A 22,435-nucleotide genomic window follows, 5' to 3' on the forward strand; every position below is an offset into this window, starting at 1 on the left:
CTGCAATACAAGTTTAAATAATTTTATCTTTAAAAATTTTTAAAATTATAAAAATATCAATCTTAAAATGATATTTTTTTTATTGAATAAAATGTCTATACATACAATTCTTAAGTGATGACTGCAAATAAAATTTCTCTTTCTCGAAATACTATGAGATTTGACTTTAAAACTATCTTAAAAGAGCTTTAAAGAGTTTGATTATAATCTTGGAATTAAGATCTTATAAAGTTATAGAGAATTAGATATATAAAATAATTAAAGTCTTACAATATTTGTTTCGATTTGTATGCTTTTCTTGAACAATATTATAAACTTAATAAATATAATAAAACTTCCTTCGTGTGTTTGTCATTCTTTCACTTTTGATCTTAAAATTTGGACCAAGAATTTAGAGAATCTTGATTTACTTATTTCTTCACTATTCTTATGATGGAAATCACTTTAAACATATTTCAAATCCTAAATTGTTTATCATAGTTAACTGAGTTTTTAATGAGTTAAACTCATTGCAAGGACTTGGCCATAACATATTATGAACAAAAGCCTTAGGCCTTGTTTGGAACTTAAGTTTAATTTAATTTTAAACTGAATCTAACATCTAAACACTCAACTCTTAAATCACTAAACTCATCTCAACTCAATATCTCTTTATACATGAAACTCATAACCTTTTCAACTTCTCATAAATACATCTAAACTCATCTTAACATTCAAATACATATCTAAACTTATCTTAAGTAGACCCTATAAAATTTACTCAATTATCTCAATTCATTACTATTTATAAAGAATTTAATTTATCTCAATTCAATTTAACATCTAAACAGAGCCTAGATTAGTTCATGGAGGAAATAACTTATGAAAAGGTTTGCTTCTATCACCCATGAACTCCAAAGTCAGGAAGTAGATATTTTGAATTAGTTAGGCTGCTAAGCTGGGTTGGCAGCTTGAAAGAATAAACAAGCCCAATCCAATGCATTGAACAGGCTGAAGCCCGTCTTTACTAGTCATATGCTCTGCATCTCTAAAACTGCGTGATAGAATTGGCTGAAAAGAACCCACTAAGGCATCATTTGTATAATGGTTACACAGATCGTATAAAAGTTAAAATTTGAATAAAATATTATTAAATATAATTTTTTAATATAACTTTTGTTTTAAAATTTAATTTTTTTTTTTGTATTTTGTTTGGGTGTTTGAAAAAGTTGTAATGATTAGATCATATAAGATGATTTGTTAATATAAATCAGGCATAAGTAAACTATTGATACAAAGTAGAAGATTTTCTCCAAATTGGGTGATAAGAATTTTCATTGAGCCAACAAACTCTGCTTGGTGGACTCATTAGCGTACACCAACCAATCTACAATTATATAAAATTATCACATCCAAGACCTAATAGTGAGGACCCTGAGATCATAACCATGTTGGAATGTAAGATACATAAATGTTCACTGCCAACAAAAAGGATGTTTTGGTTTTTCCTGGTCAAAATTTCAATGGAGACAATTTTTGTGCAGAACTACAAAAGTCCAAGCAATCTGTCACCAAAGTTTGTTTGGCTTGGCTTAATTAACATAATCCAAGGTAACATGGCAGAAAGAAACCATTTTCTTTTTTTTTTTGGGTACAACACCAGTTTATAAAGAAAAAAAAAAAAAAAAAAGTGAAGGCAGCGCTGAGAGAAAGGTAGAGCAATCTCCTGTGTAATCTTCATTCATGAAATCCAGTTTTCCAATCTAAAAGCTTGATTTCACTGCTGAACTGATAAAATGAACAGAAAATAAGATGGGCGGGGGTGTGAGTGACAGAAAGAACACAGAAGAAAAGCAAGAAGACCAAAAGAAAAGATAATTGCGCAGTGTCACTACTTGAATTCAAGCTAGATATAGGAAAACTTCATAAAAGAGGAAAATAAGAGGCTTACCTTATCTATTGCTTAACTTTCAGAGTATTTTCGATTCGTTGGATGAGCTGATCTGCAGTCAAAGCACCCTCCTGAAAATGATTAAACCAATACTATTAGATCAAAAGCAGAATACCACTAGTAGCCCCAGATTACTAAACATTTATTTTATATGGTTTGAGTTATATGGTGCTATTTATTTTATACCAGTGACTTGTACTGAACATTGGTATTTCTCAAGAACTTAACAAAGACTGCACAAAGGAATGGAACGGTCACTAAGCAGCAGACCTCAATTTTTCCAGATCGGATCAATAAAAGGAATTACACACTTGCACAAAAATATTTCAAAATGAAACTAGTTACTGTCATATTTTGACCCAGATTAAAGAGTGCAAATAATTAGACAACTCATGTAAACGAAGCTAACACAATTTCAGGCATCAGTGTGATCTATCGAATCTTGAAGAAGTGTAAGAAGATACTTCAATGCAATTCATAAGTTAAAAAACAAGCATCCAAGAGATGTTCAAAGTTCAACTTTGATATGAGAGCAAGACAGATGAAAATTCAACTCACAAAGCGATCATATGGTTCTCTGTCCTTAAATATGATGAAAGTAGGCAATGCTTCTATTCTGTACTTATCAGCGATGCTAGGGTACTTCTCGGTGTCTATTTTCACCACTTGGATCTTATCTTTCAACCGAGCACTGACTTCATTGAGGACGGGAGCCATGAATTGACAAGGACCGCACCTGGAAACCAGAGATTCGGTTACTCACTCTTCAGTTTTAATTTCATATCCTCCGGCTGCTAGCCTAAAGGTTACTCAAAATAAAGAATTCATGAAGTTAGATCTTCACTCCACTCAGTAGCCTATTGGGTGAAAAATTACCATATTCATTTGAAATATCGATTTATTCACAAGGCAACCAAATTCTACACAGTTTCTGAAATAAGTTAACTATTTTTCCACTTTATCACTTCAGGTGATAAGATGGGTTAACAACATGTCCAGAGACCATCTCAGCCTATGTGCCTTTTTTGCCAAAATTTGAAAAGCAAAAGAAGGGAAAAATATGCAAAAGCAGGGATAACGCACCAGGTAGCATAGAAGTCAACCAATACAGGTTTATCAGTATTAGCCAGCAAATCGTCAAAGGAGGAGAATGTTTGCTTGGTGGCTTTGACCTACAGGAAAAGTTTGTAGGACATACATATAGATTATTATATCAGAAGAGTAGTTCAAACTTAGAAGTCATGGCACAGAAATATTTAAGAAAAGCCAATTTTTAGCTCCAGATAGCCACAATACGGTCAAATTCGATAATCACTTTGTTGCATCCAATTTACTGATATTTATAAAATTTCTTTGAAAGGTATGAAGAGAAAGCAGAACTCAAATTAGAAGAGAGAGAGAGAGATAGAATGGAAAACTAAAGGGCATCATCCTCAATAGAACCTTCACTTGTAACATATCAAAGGGGACACCAAATAATGGATACGCCATAGCTTACATACAAATATGAATTCCATTTTACTCAGGTGATAAAGAATTGTACTAAATGCACAAATTTCCAATGGGCGTTCAAATCGAAGGTTAAATATCTTTTCAGAAACCTTTCTAGGTATAATACACATAAAGAATGAGAAACATAGACAGATAATGCTGCCATCCAATTCATATCAGAACCCACGTCATGAAACATTGAAGAACTCCTAATTCCTGACTTTTGACCACTGATTACTACTTGAATGATCCCCCAACCCTTTGGCTATGTGACTTAGAGAAGTTAATCGGAGCTCCCTACAAACCGAAAATTGAGAATTAATAAGGAAATGGATATTATAATTCGATGAAGATCCAGTTGCTAGACAGAAAGCTCAAGATTATTGGTATATCTCGTCACTTAAAATACAGATATCACATCTCCAATCACAAAGTATCAACCTGTTATCGCTCATTTGTTTCCCGCACGAAAGAAACTCGCTGATGTATCAGTCTACTCTCCTGTTTCCAAATACAGCCATACATTGCTCTTTTTGTTTCCGAAGACATCATCTTGAACTAGTGCAGTTATTTGGCTTGCGTTTCTTAAAACCACGAAAAACAATCCTAAATGACTCTTTAAGGACCTCGGAGCATAACTTAGTTTCTTCTATTGCGTATGGTCTACTATATGATGACAATAATAAATAGGTGATTCTCTATACCATTACAATGTTCCATCGATAGGGCAGCCAATGTGACATGTTTGAGTAGCAACATCTGAGGATATTAAGCTCGAGAATAATATCATAACGGTAAGAAAAAATACAAAATTGCAGCCAAATAAGTTTTAAAGATCACGAATTTAAAACCAAATAAAAAAGAAAAAAAGACTTAAAAACTTTCTTTTATTCTTCCCAATTTTCTAGGCAAACAAACAGAGCACAAGGTCCATGAAATTCGAAACCGTTACCAAAAGGACTCGAGGGCGTGAAGGAGACCACAGCCCCGTGGTTCCGATTCGAATTTGCGGAACCCGTAGAGGGAATTGCAGAGAAGACGACGAAGAAGACGGAGCGGCAAAACGATTAGAGCACCCCGAATTCAACGAAGGAATTGTCGACGTCGAAACCGAAACCGCCATTAGAAGCAGAGCTGCAAAAGAGATAAACTTGCTACTGTTGGGATTATCGGACTCGAAAGGAATGGGAAATATCTGTTTGTTTGAGAGGAAATTGAAATCCGAGAAAAAAACAAATCGGGTATCCAAGTGCGAGGTGAAAGCAAAGAACTTTAGAGGTAAGTTGGTGGCCGTTGGATGGCTGGGGCAGCATTTAGTATTCAGATCGGACGGGCGGATAGACGAAGCTTTGACTTCCACAGTTCCACTCACGTGGCGGCGAAGAAGATTAGATTTGGTGACCGTAGGTTCTACTTATCTACCTCCCTGTCTCCTGTCATCCTGGAGACTGTTAATCCCACGCGCCTTTGGAAGCTGCGAATCCACTTTCTTTTTTTTTTCTTTTCCTTTTCCTTTTTTTTTCTAAAATTCTTTTAAAGATAAAATATAATTTGGAGCTTTTTTCTGAAATCTACATTGTTAACACTTTACCTGTAAACTTATATATATATATATATATATAATTTAGTTAAAAATAGAAGAGTTAATTCTACAAGAAAGTCTTATACTGTACAAATCTAGGTAATTAAACATGATTTGTCATTTTTATTCTTCTATTTAAATACACACATATTTAAACATTAAGATAAAATGACAAAAATGAAAAATTCCGTATTGGTTAGATAGAGGTGTGTGATATAAGACTTTCATCTAGAATTTCTTGATATTGAAACATTAACCTTATATTTACAGAGTTTAGTTTATATTTGATAAAAAAATTATTAGATATATCTCGTTATAAAAATGAGAAACAAGATTGATTAAGATGAATAATGAATAAATCTTATATGTTAATAGCTCTTTGTGGCCCGATGAATATGTTTTAGATCTATAGATGACACAAGGAAGGTTAGTCCTCTAAGATCCTCTTATTTTCTTTCAAGCTAATAAATTTATTTATTTATTTTGTACTTTTCTGTTGAAGAATAAATCACATATTGTCTGTGGACAATGTCTTGGGTATGTTTATAAGATTGGAGCAAACCTCTCTTTTTGAACCGGTTTTGTGAAAAGAGTTAGGCTTATGAATTTTTTCATGGTATCAGAGACTGCCACAGGATGAATGAGGGTTCATACTATTTATCCCGTGACAAAGACTAGAAAAAATATTGGCATGCACGTGAATGAGGTGTTAAGGAATAAATCTCACATTACATGTGGATAAAGTCTCAATCTTTATATTTGAACTGATTTTATAAGATGAGTTAGGCTCATGAATATCTTCATTTTTAGTAAGTAAATTATAAAGGCAATTCTTTTGTAGTGGGGAAGGATCGATCACCAAGAGATGAACCTTAAAAACAATCCACAGATGACAGAAGACAGAAGACCACTCCAGGTAAGTAACATGCACGGAATGCAATCAAATTGGGATGTTTACCAGTCTTTTAGCATGTTCTGCAAGCATATATATCAAGTAACTGCTGCATATTGGTCGACAAAACAGGGGCCAAATCCCCCTTTGAACTTTTGAGAAAACATTCGTACAACAGTTAAAAAGTCTAGACATGTCAAAAGAATAGTCTCAACAATATTTTCAATTGTTTTATGGCAACAATCAAGGAACAACAACAAGAAAGCAGTCATGTCTTTGAATGGAAACCCCCATGCGCTTGCTGTCTGGTCTTATATATATATAATTAGTTGCTTACAGAAGAGAACTCCCCATATCTGTTGCAAAGTCAGGATATTACATTAATTGCAATGAAAACTTCAGTCTGCTGCAGCATTCTAGTCGTGCTAATTCTTGTTAGCTTTTTGGAAAATGGCCACCTTTGTGTTGCAGATCCTACTGATGGATTCACCCCTGTGCCTCTAACTGATGCCAACTTTAAACTTCAGAAACCATATGACATACCACTTGAGGATCGTTACAGTTATAAAGATGGTGTTCATAGATTTTGGGTCTACAACAAAGACAAGCCTTTCAAGCCTGATAGCACCACCAGACCACGCACTGAAATTCGCATCTCTGTAAATTCTCTCTCTCTCTCTCTCTCTCTCTCTCTCTCTCTCTGTGTGCATGCATGCACTATTTTCAATTAGAAGTATATCTCTAATTCTGCATAATTTGCAGAACCTGACAGAACTTCAAACTGTTTCATCCTAAATTGTTGTTTTCAGACATATCATGTGTGACTGATGATAAGAAAATATAGAATAAAGAGTAGCATTACTGGCTTCTAATAGCTGTTGGATTAGTTTTAGTTAATATATTGTCAACTCTCCCGGGTTTGTATATGATCTAGAGACAAGACTACTCATCATGAGTTTGGAAATTCAAAGGCTACACTTTTGTGCCGAGCGGAACCTCTGGCGTGTCGATAATGCAGATTCATGGCGCAACCATGGGAGCCACGACGCTGCAGCTAAGGATGTACAAGCTTGGAGACATAAGGTATTATCGGTGTAGCTTGGTGGCTGCTGATCTCTACCATAGGTGGGTCAGAGTGAATGTGATCCACGATGTGGTGGACAAGGGAAAAGTTACAGTTTTTATAGATGGAGTCAAGAAGTTTGTGGTGAAAGATCAAGGGCCAGGGAACCTGTATTTCAAATGTGGAGTCTATGCTGCGCCATTTGGTTCCAGCAATTACATGGAATCAAGGTGTAGAGGGATCAAACTTTTCAAAAAATGACTTGAATAAATGTTTCAACTATATCTACAAGACCTAAAAGATTTATCATATATGGTGTGAGTAGTGAAAGATGTAGAGTTTGTAATCTGCTGTAAATTTGGGTTCCTACGTAATGAAATATAAACCAGTGACATGAGAAGATTTCTTGCCCTCTTCTTTGAATTGGTGTTGGGTAGGTTGATCATATACACCCAGCTGTATCGAGTACCTAATGGGTACTCACCTACACTTGTTCCAATGTTACAGAAGTCAACCAATTCCCGTTTGCTCTAACACTGGCAGAGAAATTATGTAAACAATTTTAGGATAAAATTCCAACTTTTTAAAGCAAAGCAGTGTGCTGGACTTGTTTGTGTGGAGTCAGATTTTGTTTATGTGCAGTCCAGCTTGATAACTCGTGTGTTATGTGTGATTGATTCTATTTTTGCTTTACTTTTTCTCTTATCTTTCTTCACAAAGTGGAGTGGACTCCATATCTAAAAGGGCGTCATTAGCTCTGCCTATAACAATTTGAGCTGTGCATTGAAGCATTAAGGTTTTTCAATGACAGATTCCCCACGTATGCGATTTTTGGGATTTCTTCTATGCAGATGTCACGGCATAAAGGAGATCAGCATAATATTCTGAGACCAAATTCTTGGGCCCCCTAATGTATAAGCTAAGGTAAACTGCACTACACAATTATGTTTAAATCATAACCACCACCCTCTGCCCGCTGTCCACCCGGGTGGCGGGTGGGGAAGAGAAGGGGAAAAATGAAAAGAAAATAATATATTGCGATGAATAGCAAATTAATATCATATAAAAAAAAATGATAAGAGACACGAGCAACCCATAAAAGGTCTGAAATGAAGAAACTCAACTCCTATAACTATACCCTCATTATGTGTTACAAATCAAGATAAACCAAACACTGTTAGACAAGCAGGGAGAAAAATCTTTGCTAACTTGTAATATCACTTTTTATCTAAACTTTGTTGAGTCAGACCCTTAGAGAGGCACTTGAATGAAATGAATGGAATGAGAGGTAAAATGATATAAAAAAATGAAAAATAAACAGGACTATACAAACACTACAATATGGCAATGACTCTACAAACCACAAGGCAGGCAGCAACACTTCCCAATTTGAATAAAAATCCACTGCAGGGGATTTGGTTGCTCATCTTCCTCCAAAGATGCAGTGGGCAAGGGTAGCACTGGAGGTAAATGCCGATGAAAAGCATCAACTGCAGCAGCAACACCATCTTCGTTCTCTATCAACCTTGCCAGTTCCATTGCTCGAGACTTAACCTGGAAGTTTTTAAACTCATCAGGGACCAAAATATATCTGAGTAGGCCTGGTGACTTCCCATGAAAGTTTATACATAGGACTAGAATTGAGGGACAAACTAAAGAGACTTGTGACATATGCCAACGAGGGATGAGCAAATTGCTCAAAAGCAAGATTTCTTCCCTGATGTTTCATTTTTCTGCTCCTTGTCTCTTCCTACCAAAAAGTAACTAATGGACAACAATAACGACTAACTTGAGATGATAAACAAAGACTGCTGTATGACTTTATAATTATACACGTGATCCTTCAGTATAGTAAGCAAATGTAGTCATCAGACGTACCTCAGGCTGAAGCATGAAATTTATCGCATTTGAAAGGCTCTCAACACTGAACTGAGATATTGGGATTGGTGCAGGTCCAAGCCCTTTTTGATGCACTCTATCACCCCAGAAGAACTGATCTCCAAAGAACGGAACTATGGTTGTTGGACACTGTGATTCATAAGCTGGGAATTAGATTTGCCTAGAAACAAGAAAGTAATTTGACTCTACGTGAAGTTGAATCATGTTACTCCAAAATCCCAAGCAACCACATTGCTTAAATTCATTCCCCATGACATCATATAATAATATGACCCATTCAGACTTCTTTCAAGATCTTAATCACTAATATCTAAAAGATATATTGAAACATTCATATCATTTCAATCTCAGACTATCAGAGATATTAGTGAAACAGAACTTAATAAGTATATTACCGCAGCTTTTAGCCCTGTAGCTGTTGTTCCAGCACCACCATGATGAACCTGCACGTATGTGGCAATTCAAGTTCCAGTTATGGTCTCTACTAAAGACATAAACCTTTATTTATTTATTTTTTTATGTTGGGGAACCTCTCCAAGGCAGGACCCTTCGGACCCATCCCTGCATCAACAACTCTGTCAATATACTAAATCTATGAAGTTTGGGGACACAGTAACAAATTTTTAAATGATTGACAACTTATAATCCCAAAAGCTTAGGCTGATAGGAGCAAGTAATTTAATAGTTTAAGGAATATTCTAGTATTTTCCTTGATGTGTGGACTTAAATTCCACCCCCCATCCCCAATAAGTGGGGGCAGCACATGGAACTTTTAGCTTCTAAATGGAAGGTAAAGTGGAGACAGGCTTTTAATTCAGTACCACTTATCCTGATACCAATATAATTTACACTTTATCCCAAACTTTAGTCTAACCAAAAATGATAAATTTATTTATTTATTTATTTATTTTGATAGAGGTAATAATCAAAGCAGCACGTGCCCAGTTGCTCTGCATGTAGTAGTTATGGAATGAGAGTGTTTTTCATGGAGCTATATGCTAAAGAAGGGTGTAAATTTCATCATCTACATAATCAGAGCACAACAATTACATTTACCCACATCCAAAAGTTTTCTTATTGGAACATAAAGTGAAACTCACCACAGCAGAACACTGGGGAAACAACCAATCATGAGGGCATTCCTCTAAGAGGAAAATATTGTCAGGAATCTCTGTAACTGCAAGAGACATAATTGTTAGAATATTTATGCACGTTTATCACTTAAAAAAGAAATCAAACGAAACTATTTTGTGAGGAGTATTAGTGGTAGGTATTTGAAATATCACTACTTTAACAGTGGGAGGGTGGTGTCTATGGATGAGAGGGAGAGAGAAGCTACAAATTATTTTGGAGAAAATGTGCAGTAGGTTTCAAATGAGATTATAGATACACTGTGAGGGAGATTAACATAACTATCTCGCAACTAATTTAAAATATTGGCACATATTGTCCCTTTATAAAACATGCATGGTATAATCCTTCATTACAAGTATATATAAATATATGTATATATATAGACACACACACACACACATAACCAAGAAAAAAAAATCTTTCAGTGGCAGGGATAGAATCTTTGAGGCTCTCAAAAGCTCCACAGGACCACAATGCCAAGTAAAGCAAGGGAATGATATGCTGAATTCTCAAATCGTCAATACATCTTTTACAGCAGTTCACCTTTTATCATATCCTACTGATATGGGGTGGTTCATGGCATTAGGTTGTAGATTCCCATACTTTCCATGTTTAGCTTGCTAGCAGACGTCTTGGGAAAATACCATCAAGTGACTAAAGGGTAAGTGGTAGGCAACCATGGAGTTCACATTTTCTACCTAGAACTAGAGACAACTTGAGTCTTTCCTCTTCCACTATGGCTGATAGAATTAGCAAAACTGATTCTTTGTTTCTTTCAAATTAAATCATTTAAGCTTTGGAATATAGTCCAGTCCAATATATTATCTAGTAAAACTAAATATTCATGATATTGCTCTAAGGAAGTTAAAATCTAAGGCGTGCTTCAATAGACAGGCCACTCTGATATTAGTCTTCTGTTTTACATATTAACCCATGACCAAAAAGGTTTCAACTTGGTTGTGAAAACAATAAAAGGTGCTTCACTCTAGGTCTTAGGATTATTTGTAGTCCATAACCAAAAGTGAAAATTTGGAGGAAATCCACAGATGAGAAACATAACAAAATTCAACCAAAAGTGAATTACTTACTATGCCCAAGACCTCCCCAGCCTCGGTCAATTATTCCTCTTTGTCCTGTGTCTTTTAAAGCCTCCAACACAGTATCCGTTATTTTCTTGGGATCTTCGAGAGGCTTAAACAAACAGAGAAAAGCACTATCAATTATTGTCACTCCAAAAGTTCCTTAAGAAAAGCACATTCTCCAAAGTCAATTAGAAGTGTAGAAGAAGACTGATACGAGTATTGACAGATGGGTTTCCCCTCTTTTTTTCTTTTCTTTTTTCCTTCTCTAAATATTTTCCCATCATACTACCCTTGAATGAACTTTTCCTGTCAAACATACCACCTGACTCCAAACAGTTATGAGCACAAACCACAGGATGATCACACTGGACTATTCAGTGTAAGGTATACAAAGATATGATGAAAGACAATTTAAGACTTCAGTCCAAGAAAAGGCAGAAAGATAACTAACAACAACAAACAAGAATATGTAATAATGAAAATTCGTTTCATATCAAATAATTCCATTAAGTTATATATTTTGATAAGCATTCCATTAAGTTATATATGTAACAATGAAACTACTTTTGATGTATCAGGAGTTCTGCTTATCAAAAAAAAAAAAAAATGTATCAGGAGTTCTGCTAATATGAACCACATCAGGGATCTTGGGTTATTAGGTTAACACAATATGGGGAAGTATTTGTCAACTATTTTTTCTCTGTACAGTTATCTTCAGTTACTAACAGAAGAAGTGGTCTAAAAATATATAAGTATTGACCTTACAAAGTTATATAACCAATTCATATCTGATTTCTTCCAACATCCAATTGGCCAAATTAAAAAATAACTGTGGACACATACTAAAACTGAGATTGGTTGCAAAGTGAACTCAATCCTATGTTTTCATTGCAAGAGTCATCCATTAATTTCAGTCCTTTTTAGCCACTGTAACCAACCATGGGGCAAATGTACTCCTATGCATAAGATACAACATATAATGCATGAAAGTAATAAATCAAGCCCAAGGAAACGTCAAACCCTGCCACGACTCGTTCAAGGTCCACAAGTGAAGTCACGTAATTAGAAATTAATAAGAACATTTTTCTTTTGATAAGTAGAAATTAATAAGAACATTAAAAGTAATAATATATGTCATCTAGTAACATTTTTTTATATGTAGATATGTAAGTGGCAAGCATATAAAATCACTGATTTGGCTAAGGTATATCGGGTGATAAGAAACTATTCTTCATCAATCTAGGAAAGGACACAATCCTAAAGGCTCAAGGTGAAAAACACATGAAAATCTAAATAAATTCACCAAAAGTTTTAGTGAGTTCACCATACCATGCTCCCAAACCCGATATATATGGGTTCAGGTCCTTTTTGAATCCACTGAACAAATTCTTCTTGAGGCTGATACTTTGACCCAAGGTTTAAGAAACAAAATCCAACAACATCAACTAAAGTTCCCCAATCTGCAAAATAGTCAGTGAGGTCAGCCACTTGCATATTTGTCATATATAAAGCGTGGACATTCATGCTGGGCATTCCAGATGAATATTATTAAGACCATAAATATGAATAAACTTTAGAACTTATAATTAACAAATATCACGAGGATGTGCAATTGAGAGCTTTCTATACGATTGTGTAGTGTGAAGTACTTACCCTAAAAAAATAGTAAAAAATAGGATTTTGTGCTAAAATGTCTTATAGACAATGTGTGCACGTGGTATTTTCAGTTTTATAGCTAAATGAGACTAATCAAATGCATGCCCCTATTCCTTGGTTCAAGTGTTGAAGAGGGTGGTGGGGAGAGAAGGGAGGTAGGCAGCAATGGTAGGAGTATTGGCTGTAGAACCAATCACAAAATGGTATAATTTATAAATTGACCAGTGAATGTGAATACCTAAAGTTTCATCGTCATTCTCAAAACACTTTCAAGTTGTCCACCATGTACTTAATAAAGACGACACCATTCTAGCATCAAACTTGATGTTTCCTGCTTATATAATGCCCGCCATTATTTAGATGTTGCAAGTTTTTGTAATCTTCAGAGGCATCAAACTTAACTTAGTTGATGTGTATGTTCATCAATAGTTGATGTGATATGGCAAGTGATCGAGCCACCAAAAATTAGGATAAACTACATACAGAGATGTGGAGAAAACGCTAATAAAAGCTTCAATTCATTGAAAATTTTGAACAAAAAAAGTAGCTAGAAAATACATGTGGTGCTTGGAAGAGATCTCCTTGTTTCAATGAGGTGGAGGGGAAGGTGGAAGAAATTTATTTAATTACTGGGCTATTCTAGCTTAATTAGAAGAAAGAACGGATATTGGAGTGGTGCGGAGGCAATACCTGTCATATTTAGTTATTCTATAAACTATATAATACCCATATAAGAGAACCAACATTGAATATTCTTTTTCTTTTATGGGTAACTAACGCTGAATATTCTTCTTTATATTGCTATGGCAATTGCACAAGTATACAAAAGGATACACCCAACTAACAAGAAGAAGAAACAAGCATCTACATTGTTTAAAGCAATGAAATGAGTGAACACTGACCAAAATAGAATCATCTTTTGACTAACATATATTATAGTACAAACAAGATGATCCCTACCATTTGGCTTTGGTACAAGATGGGGACTCCACATATAGCCTGTTGGCAAATGAGATATTGACCCACGGTATGTGCTGAAATATGCAATAGGAGCAAGCTTCAATTTCCGTTTCCTGAAGTTGTTAATATATGACCTTATGCCCCACCATATCAGTAACTCCACGACTATATATGAAAGCTGGATACAACAAGCACAAATGGAAACAAAATTGTTGGTGAAATCAATCCAACGATTCATTCAATAAAATTAATTGTATGTATGATGAGGGACTCTAAGGGAGACTTATATCTTAAATTCAAGTTCAAATTCTAAACACAGCCTAAATGAGATTGTGGAAGGCAACCAGGAAACATACCCAATAACCAGCACTTTGAGGTACACGCGCCAATGGGTGAGGGAATTCATAAGTGGGCCTGCCTATTAAAAACATGTTTAAGAAGGTATAACTTAAACTATAAATTAAAATAAAAAAACAGTAGCCATGAGCATAAAAGGCTTTGGAAGTTCAAAATCACTCTTTGATTCAGTATAGTGTTTTCATTCATGTCAATCCGAAATTAACAACACAACCTAATGTAACTAAGAACCTTACATCAATTACTTCCCACATGTTATGTGTGCCAGACATGGCAAGCCCCTTCCCCATACATATTAGGAACTCCTATTATTACAAGTTGCCATGTAAAATGCTTTCATAATGTCATTGTTCTTGACAAATAATGCCATACGTTTCTTAAACACAAAAGATATACCACTTATTTTCCAACTGAATTGTTATTCATGAATGTAATGCATTATACACTCCAGAAAAACTGTTCTGTATAAGTAAAAGTAGAATCTGTTATAATGAATTAAATGAAAAAGGTTGTCATCCAATCAGAACGGGAAGAGGATGCCCTTTTGTGGTACTATCAGGAAGGGGATGCCCTTTGTCAGAATGTTATTGATGTCAAATATGAGAGTATTTGGGGAGGTTGGTGCTCAAACGAAGTAAGAGGGGCATATGATGTAAGAGCATGGAAATTTATTAGGAATGGATGGGGGGATTTCTTCAGAAATTTCAGATTTGAGGTGGGTAGGGGTACTCGGATAAGATTTTGGCATGATTTATAGTGTGGAGAGGATGCTTTGAAGAATGTCTTCCCTTCTCTTTTCAGGATTGCTTTGGATAAAGGTGCTTCTGTGGCCATTATATGGATAATTTTACCAGTTTTCTTCAGAGATCTGTGAGGTTCATTAGAGCCGTCCGGATTGGGAAGTAGGAGATGTCACTGATTTTTACAGCTTGTTATATGCACCTAATATAAAGTCAGGAGGGGAGGATAGGTTGCTTTGGATTCACCTGAAAATAAGAATTTTTCAGTCAGATCTTTGTACTAAAGGTTAAGTCGATCCATTCTCCTATTGATTTTCCTTGGAAACGTATTTGGAGAAGCAAAGTGCCTCTCAAGGTTGCTTTTTTTGGCTGGTTGGCTTCTCATGGGAAAATTCTAATTATTGATAACCTGAGCAAGTGCAGTATTGTTATAATGGATTGGTGCCTTATGTGCAAAAGGAATGGAGAATCGGTGGATCACCTTCTCCTCCATTGTGATGTGGTTAAGGTTTTATGGGATGAGATTTTTGTTAGGCTTGGCATCGCTTGGGTTATGCCCAGAAGGGTGGTGAATCTTTTGGCTTGTTGGAGAGGAATTTAGGGCAATTGACAAATTGCGGCTGTTTGGAAGATGGTGCAATTATGACTTACGTGGTGTATTTGGAATGAGAGAAATGGTCACTGTCTTAACATAGAGAATGTTCGGTGGGAGGGATTAGAGATTTTTTCTTTCATATGTTGTAATTTGGGCCTCAGCTATTGTATTGGATGGGACCAGTTTAATGACTTTTACACAGTTTTTTCCAGCTCTTAGCTTGTAATTAGGTGTCTTCCTCTTATATACTCCTTGTGTACTTGGGCTATGCCTAATTATGTGGATTAACAAAATTTTCTTAATTATTAAAAAAAAAAAAAAAAGGAGAGAGAGAGAGAGGAAAGAATGGGAAAAGCATTGTGCTATCACAAGGACAAGTTGAAAATATTACTGAAAAAAAAAATAATAATAATAATAATAAAAGATAAGTTAAAAATATTGGATATTCAAAATACACTATATTAGATGCAAATAATATGATAAATATAATCAAATCAAAACTCACGTCCAAGGCATTGTGAAGAAAATGTGAAGGGGAACACCAAGAGCTTCAGCAACATGTGTGTGTCCTGTAAAGCATAGCTCAAGTTAAAAGTTGATCTCAACTATTGTGGAAAATATATTCTTAACTATGATAACAGATACAAAGTCGGACATAAATTCATACCGCCGTTATGAAATACTGAACAGACAGAAGTTTATAATTTCACCTATATTATTCAGAATCACATAAAGGTGATTACTGAAAGAATCTCTTAAGTCTACACAATTAGAGATGAAAGTCATTAAATTTAAGTATTTCCATATAAGATGTTTTATCACACTGTTTCTGTCCATTGCATTTGTTCCTCAATAACTGAAGATGAAAGCTATAATTCTTCAATGTATCTATAGTTACAAGATCTTTTATTTATTTATTTATTTTTATAAGAAAAATGACAAGATCTTTTATCTACAGCATTCTTTTTTTTTTTCCATATATCCTCATTGTTAAGATTGGCTAACATCCACACTAGCTAGCCATAACTAATTCTAGAGGTACTTAGAAGACATGGACAGGCAGATAAGCTAAAGGCAGAAATTGTTAGGCGTCAGTAAATAATTGGTACGGTTGGCTTTTATAAAAATGTGATTTAAGGGAAAGATGGTGAAATCAAGTGAAAAAATATTAGCTTTGTATGAACTCACCATAAGCAGGAGGGTTTGCAATGATAGCCTGAGCTCTAAAAGGAACACCAGTTTCCAAATCTGCTTCTGTACATGCTGGAAGGAGAGATTCAATAATGGCTTTCAGTTGCTTCCTTTGTATGGATATTTCTCCTGGTCCAGATGGTATGAAACCTTTATTTCTCGCCATATCTGAAGTTAAAAATCATTCATATTTAGTATCGTAAAAGGCAAAAAAGAATTAACTCTACAGTACCAAACAAAGCGAACAAGTTTGAAACGGGAATAGGATTGAAATTAAATTAGAGTTCCAAGAGAAAATGTGATATTTTTATCAGATCTCTAAATAAAATGGCCTTTGGACGAAATGGCAACTCCATCTTCTTTGTATGAGGGTAGCTGAGGTCAAGCGCTCGAATCCCCTTGGTTGGGTGAGCGAATTTATCAAGCAGAATAATAAAGATGGCCATTTCACAATTCGCAGTCATAAGAGAAAAAGGATTTTGCCAACAAGGTGTTAATGCATTCTGTTATGGACCACTAACTGTCACAGAAAACTAGTAAGAAAACAGGTTAAAAAAAAAAAAGTGGTGCACAAAGCAGTAAAAATAAGCAACAAAACATTTATATGACAGTATTTTCCACATTAGGGACCTCTTACATCCTGCCAAAACTCGAGGATCACCACCCAAAGGATAGAAGTCCACCCCGGCTGACCTTACGAAGGTGCTGAAATTAGCATGAGCAGCCAACCTGACACAATGACCAAACTCCTGCAAATAGACAATGAATCGTTTCAACAATTTACAGATTATTAAACATAATGCAGAGAAGAAATTACCAAGTCTTTTCTTCCTATAAATTAGATTTATTATGTCTACCAAAGAGCAATAATATAAGACCAGTTTCAATTTGACAAGGTTAAAGTTGTGACTAAAAAGCTTACCACCGTGCATTCACCTTAAATTCAAAAAATATGAGATGGAGAATACCGAATTTGCAATTGGGAGAAAAAATGTTATCACACACTCATTTACAGAAAAGGTATAATTATCTGTGGATCACCTTGAGTATCGTACAACTGAGAAACCCAAACAACTTAATAAGATAGAGACCAACTATACAAAAACAAATTTCCCATGGCATGTTTGTATATTGTCACTGTAACCTTGAATTATTTTATCATTAAATTTAAATTTTGTTAGAAGCTGACTCCCCTAGGGGTATGTGCATAATAGAAAATTAGCAAATACCTGAAGTCTCTTTGCTACAGCAAGGAAAGGCTGTACATCTCCTCTTGTTCCAACTACAAGAATGGCAATTTTCAATCTGGGAATTGATTTATTAGATTCAGAAGTAATATCAGCGACACCGACAGGTTTCATTTCAGCAGTATGAAGCTCCAACAATTCAGAAGCTACAGGTGCACTTTTAGTGATATCAACTTCTACCGTCCCATCATTTTGTATCTTGACTAGGTTAGCGATTAGCTTTATCTAAAAAACCAACAGAAGTAATCATGAGTAAAAAGAACCGCATACAGGAACCACAAAGACAAGCTCAGGGGGCAAGTAAAAAGAACAAAAGAGCCAGGTGTGTTATGATCTTCTCAACAAAGCCCTCAACAGATACAGGGTCATCAAATTTCCAGGAAGAGTAGTACAGAGAGTAATGAAGCAAGTAAATGGTTGATAATTTCCAACTTTGCTGACAGATAAGTCAGTATGGCTATGTAGCAACCTCAACTATTGCAGCTATTTCATCACTAGATAATATTATTGATGGCGATATTATGCTTTTATTCTTCTTTAAACACCAGGATAGATATAAATACAATAAGGAATGCCATGATACAGACACAGTACTCAAAAGAAGAAAAGAATAATAAAATAGAGATTGCATTTGAGATGCACCTACTCAGCATGCAACTATGAGGACATAACCATCTGGTTATGCATGTTTTGGATGTGTAAACAATGCACTCTCATCTAGGTAGAAATAATAGAAACTTGAATTGCGTATGACTCAGTGTCTACCTTTTCACGCTCTGACAGCCTATCCAACTTTAGGTCATGCCTTGGAACCTCCTTCTTCTCTGTCATGGATCTAGAGAATGTGACCGCATGGTCTTCAATTAGCAGACTGCAGTCAATGCAGACAGGAGCAGTGCTACAATGATCCAAGCCTGCAAGAACAGATACATTGAAATCAGTGAGTGTATGGAATAACCTTTACAAGAAATAAAATGAGAACATGCGCCCATGTGGTCCTGCATAGTGGTATGGACTGAATACATTTGTGGCGGGTAGTGGCTGGTACGGTTTCTTGGATTCACTTCTCACAACTAAACCAAAAAGATAAATACATTAATAAAATAGAAACATTCATAATGTGCTGGAACATCATTATTGTAGCTGATTTGGCTTGGATTTGAAATTGGGAATTTAAGAATAGATGAAACGAAATAATTAGCTTTCCTTCATTGATGAGTTGCACATGCACATGCACACGCACTCCTGGAGGGCCTTGAACCCACAAATTCAGCCTCACTCATTCCTCCAAGGGGGAAGAGACACCGCTTGAGGAAGAGCTCACTAGAAAACTGTTGTGAATAGCGACGGTATATACATATCGCTTGATCGAAGGCATAAGCCAAAAGGTGGAATATGAAATGAGATATGAAACCTCCAAATTCTAAGCTGAATGCTGACTTTTTTTTGTCCCATAATGCAGCAGTTTTTAGGCGAGTACTGGTCTTTGGCCTTTTGGGGGTAGTTTGGGTTATGCCCTCCTGAGTAGCAGATCTTCTAGCATGCTGGAAAGGCCAGTTTGGTAGCATCTTGGTGTATGCTTTTTGTTGGCGGTTTGCCCCAGTGAGGCAGTAAATATAACAGTTTTGTTGGTGGTTTGCCCCAGTGATATTTGCAAGGTTACCATGTTACCAGAAATACAATCTGGAGTTAAAAAGGAAGCTTGTGTGTATTCAGAAACAAAACTCTGACCTTCATTTAATTGGGATTCTTCCTTACCAAATAGCCCATGGATTGAGACTTATAGCGGGAAAACCAGATAAACATTTGCTTCTAGTTAGTAGTTATTGTGGTTGGCTTTACTTATTTCCTCTATTCTTGCTGTCTTCTCTCCCATGGAAAACCTAGGGATATTAGAATGCTTTTGGATGTGAGAAACCAAATGTTTGGCACACTTATTCCAGAAGCTTTATTTATGCCACAGGATTGCCGCCATCTTAACGAATAGTTTTCTGAAAAAGCATACGGCCTCAGTGATTAAGCTTTTAGTCTACTGTTCCACAGAGTATTGAGTGTACATTTGGGACAAATGAGTAAAATCAAATGTAAAAGTAAAAGCTATTATAACTGACGGGAGCAGCACAAGCCAATCCTTCCTTTTGTCAGGTCATTCTAGCTCACTACTTCAATCTGAATGTTTATAAAATGGATATAACCCCAGGATTAGCTTAATTAAGTAGTTGCTTAGTACAAAACTAAATGCACAAGATGGACATTTCCAAGTACTACCAATGTACTCCAGGAATTGAACCTTAGGTCCACTACAAGCAAATGAAGTGTTCCGTGTAGTAAAATTGAACAAATATTACTTGTAAAAAAAATTGAACATATATGATGATTTGGTGACGCCCAGTACTTTCAGTAAAATAACTTGGTGATACCCAATGGCCTAAAATGAAGAAAATTGTATTACCATATTCGCTGAAATACTTTCAGGAGGGTAGAAATCAATGAACAGAAGACCCTTTTGGAATATCTTCATTGCTCAAATTTGATTCATAGATGCAAAAACAACTACAGGAGAAGAAAAAGTTTTCTTTCAAGTAATTATAATACCATAATTTGAGGTGGTCACACTAACCTTTTCGAGGTGAAGAACTAACAATCAACTCCTTCGACTGAGAAATCTCTAAAACAGAAGGCCTGGGTGAATTCTTCTGATTATCTGCCTTCTCGAAAGAACCTGCATTGCACTGTTCATCGGGGCACTGCTTTTGCGCCACTGACCCATAAACAATATCAATCTGCCCAACACCTGTATCCACTTCTTGGCTGCTAAGAGCCTCTTCTACTAAATCATTTGACAAATGACCAACTCCGTTACTCTCCATGATACCAAGTGCACAACTTCAACAACTAAAACCCTCCTAACCCGCAACTCCGCGAACCTTTAATATCACGCTCCAATATACAAACTCTTGAATAACCAATAATTAAAGTTGAAAATGTATTGTAGCAGAATCCAGAACCATTTAACTACGGTTACCAATCTCTAATTTCTCGTAATCACCACTGACTAGAGCCTAGAAAATGCACAAAAACACCATCAAGAAGCAAACATCAGCATAGTCACAACTTTAAAAACCTGGAACATACTCTGTATCCAAATTAACAAATTTTCCATGACAATTAAAACTTCATGCGCTGAAGAACAAAAGGACAATTGGGCAGTTTTGAAAGTCCAGAAGAAGGCTTTAATTGAATCCCTTTAATGTTAAATTTACTTAGCGAACACACAAAACCAACCAACAAGTCAATAAAACAAGTTGAACGTTCGGTGAGCTAAAGTATTAAAGTTTAAACTCGCTTTACGGTCGACCCAATACAAGAATCAAGGCAAACTTAACGTTAAGTACGAGGAGGCCTTGGGGTGAAACTTAAGGCAAAGAACACGCACACAAATGATAGGTGCTTCCCAAGCTCCATGAGCAAGAACAACGTGGCGCACTTCAAATCAAAGAGAACTAAGCAATCAGCTGCTTCAGCAATCCACGGAATGGTCCGGCCAGCAAATAGAACTTGATGAAAAATATGGGTAAAAGAACGAGATGACAAATTGAGGGGGTTTAAGGTGGTTGGTGGGGTTAAACCATTAGACAGAGGCTTTGGAGGAACTACGAAAGTTCAGTGTCTGGAGTTGAACTATTAGGAACCCGAAGAATAGAGACTTGTAGAGGCTGCTAGAAATAGGGAGTTATTTTAATGGCCTTTTGGATCGAAAGTGAGATGGAAAAGGCGAAGAACGTGGGAAGATACGGCATCTTCTGCGTGGTGAAGAGGCTGAAGAAATGGAATCTTGTACATGAGGGCTTGTTGGCTTAACGGGTCAATCCCAATATTAAAGCGTGCATTAATGATCCTAACACCTAATCAAGTCAAAAGTGTTACGTTACTCCGTCTGCCTTATTGAATTTCCAAGAAAAATCAATAATTTTCTTAAGAAGAAGAGAAACATTTTAATCGGATTATATATAATAAGCAGATTTATTTATATGATACGTTATATTATAAAATTCTTTTTATTATAAATTAGATTTAATAAATTATATAAAATTCACATTAATTTATAAATTTATTTTATATAATTTTTTTGTATCTATTATAATAATATAATAATAAATTTATGATTTTTTAAGATAATTGAGATAGAAATAAGTGACAATATTAAATTTTGAAAACATTTTAAAATTTAAAATTTGAACAAAAGCTTGAAACAAGAAAAAATAATAAGAGTGACGTCAACCTAAACCATCTTAGTTCTATTTACTTCTCTTTCAAATTTAATGTTGTCTTGAGCTATCCGTTTTTATGAAAAAAAAGTATTATAATTAGAAAAAGATTTTATATAAATAAATTTATAAATTAATATAATTTTATATGATTCGTTATATCTTCTACGCTACAAACCTTTTAACAGATTCCTCTTTGATGAAACCCTTTTGGGTCCATGAAATGAAACTGTTAGATTCTTCGTAATGGTATCCCCACCAAAGTCCTTTCTTCCTTGTAAACTTACCTGTATGACAAAGTCCACCAACCAATAAGAGGAATGCATTCCACCTAAATCAGTAGCTACA

General features: G+C 35.4%; 2 protein-coding genes and 1 pseudogene across 4 annotated transcripts; 1 reads left to right on the forward strand and 2 right to left on the reverse strand.

Annotated features, from left to right (window-relative positions):
* Nucleotides 1-1,405: 1,405 nt before the first annotated feature.
* LOC122297821 (thioredoxin Y1, chloroplastic-like) lies at nucleotides 1,406-4,687 on the reverse strand. The gene is made up of 5 exons (XM_043108026.1): nucleotides 4,374-4,687; nucleotides 3,014-3,102; nucleotides 2,489-2,666; nucleotides 1,931-2,001; nucleotides 1,406-1,767 (listed from the first exon to the last, which is right to left on the reverse strand). Exons 1-4 carry the CDS (start codon nucleotides 4,542-4,544, stop codon nucleotides 1,936-1,938), a joined length of 504 nt encoding a protein of 167 aa, XP_042963960.1. The 5' UTR covers nucleotides 4,545-4,687; the 3' UTR covers nucleotides 1,406-1,767; nucleotides 1,931-1,935.
* Nucleotides 4,688-6,284: 1,597 nt separating this feature from the next.
* On the forward strand, nucleotides 6,285-7,219 carry LOC122296339 (annotated as a pseudogene).
* A 756-nt stretch (nucleotides 7,220-7,975) lies between these two features.
* On the reverse strand, nucleotides 7,976-21,684 carry LOC122296338 (sterol 3-beta-glucosyltransferase UGT80B1). Of its 3 annotated transcripts, none has more exons than XM_043105944.1 (15): nucleotides 21,256-21,684; nucleotides 20,440-20,881; nucleotides 18,585-18,733; nucleotides 17,802-18,044; nucleotides 17,210-17,321; nucleotides 16,570-16,740; nucleotides 15,887-15,950; nucleotides 14,046-14,103; nucleotides 13,690-13,867; nucleotides 12,403-12,533; nucleotides 11,080-11,182; nucleotides 9,958-10,034; nucleotides 9,253-9,300; nucleotides 8,837-8,986; nucleotides 7,976-8,512 (listed from the first exon to the last, which is right to left on the reverse strand). In XM_043105944.1, exons 2-15 carry the CDS (start codon nucleotides 20,687-20,689, stop codon nucleotides 8,312-8,314), a joined length of 1,935 nt encoding a protein of 644 aa, XP_042961878.1. In that variant the 5' UTR covers nucleotides 20,690-20,881; nucleotides 21,256-21,684; the 3' UTR covers nucleotides 7,976-8,311. The 3 variants fall into 3 exon arrangements, with proteins under 3 accessions (XP_042961878.1, XP_042961879.1, XP_042961880.1); XM_043105945.1 differs by having other exon boundaries at nucleotides 21,206-21,684; XM_043105946.1 differs by lacking the exon at nucleotides 21,256-21,684 and adding an exon at nucleotides 18,843-19,810 and having other exon boundaries at nucleotides 20,440-20,579.
* Nucleotides 21,685-22,435: the final 751 nt, after the last annotated feature.

The sequence above is a fragment of the Carya illinoinensis genome, chromosome 15 (assembly GCF_018687715.1).
Source record: "Carya illinoinensis cultivar Pawnee chromosome 15, C.illinoinensisPawnee_v1, whole genome shotgun sequence".
Taxonomy (NCBI): domain Eukaryota; kingdom Viridiplantae; phylum Streptophyta; class Magnoliopsida; order Fagales; family Juglandaceae; genus Carya; species Carya illinoinensis.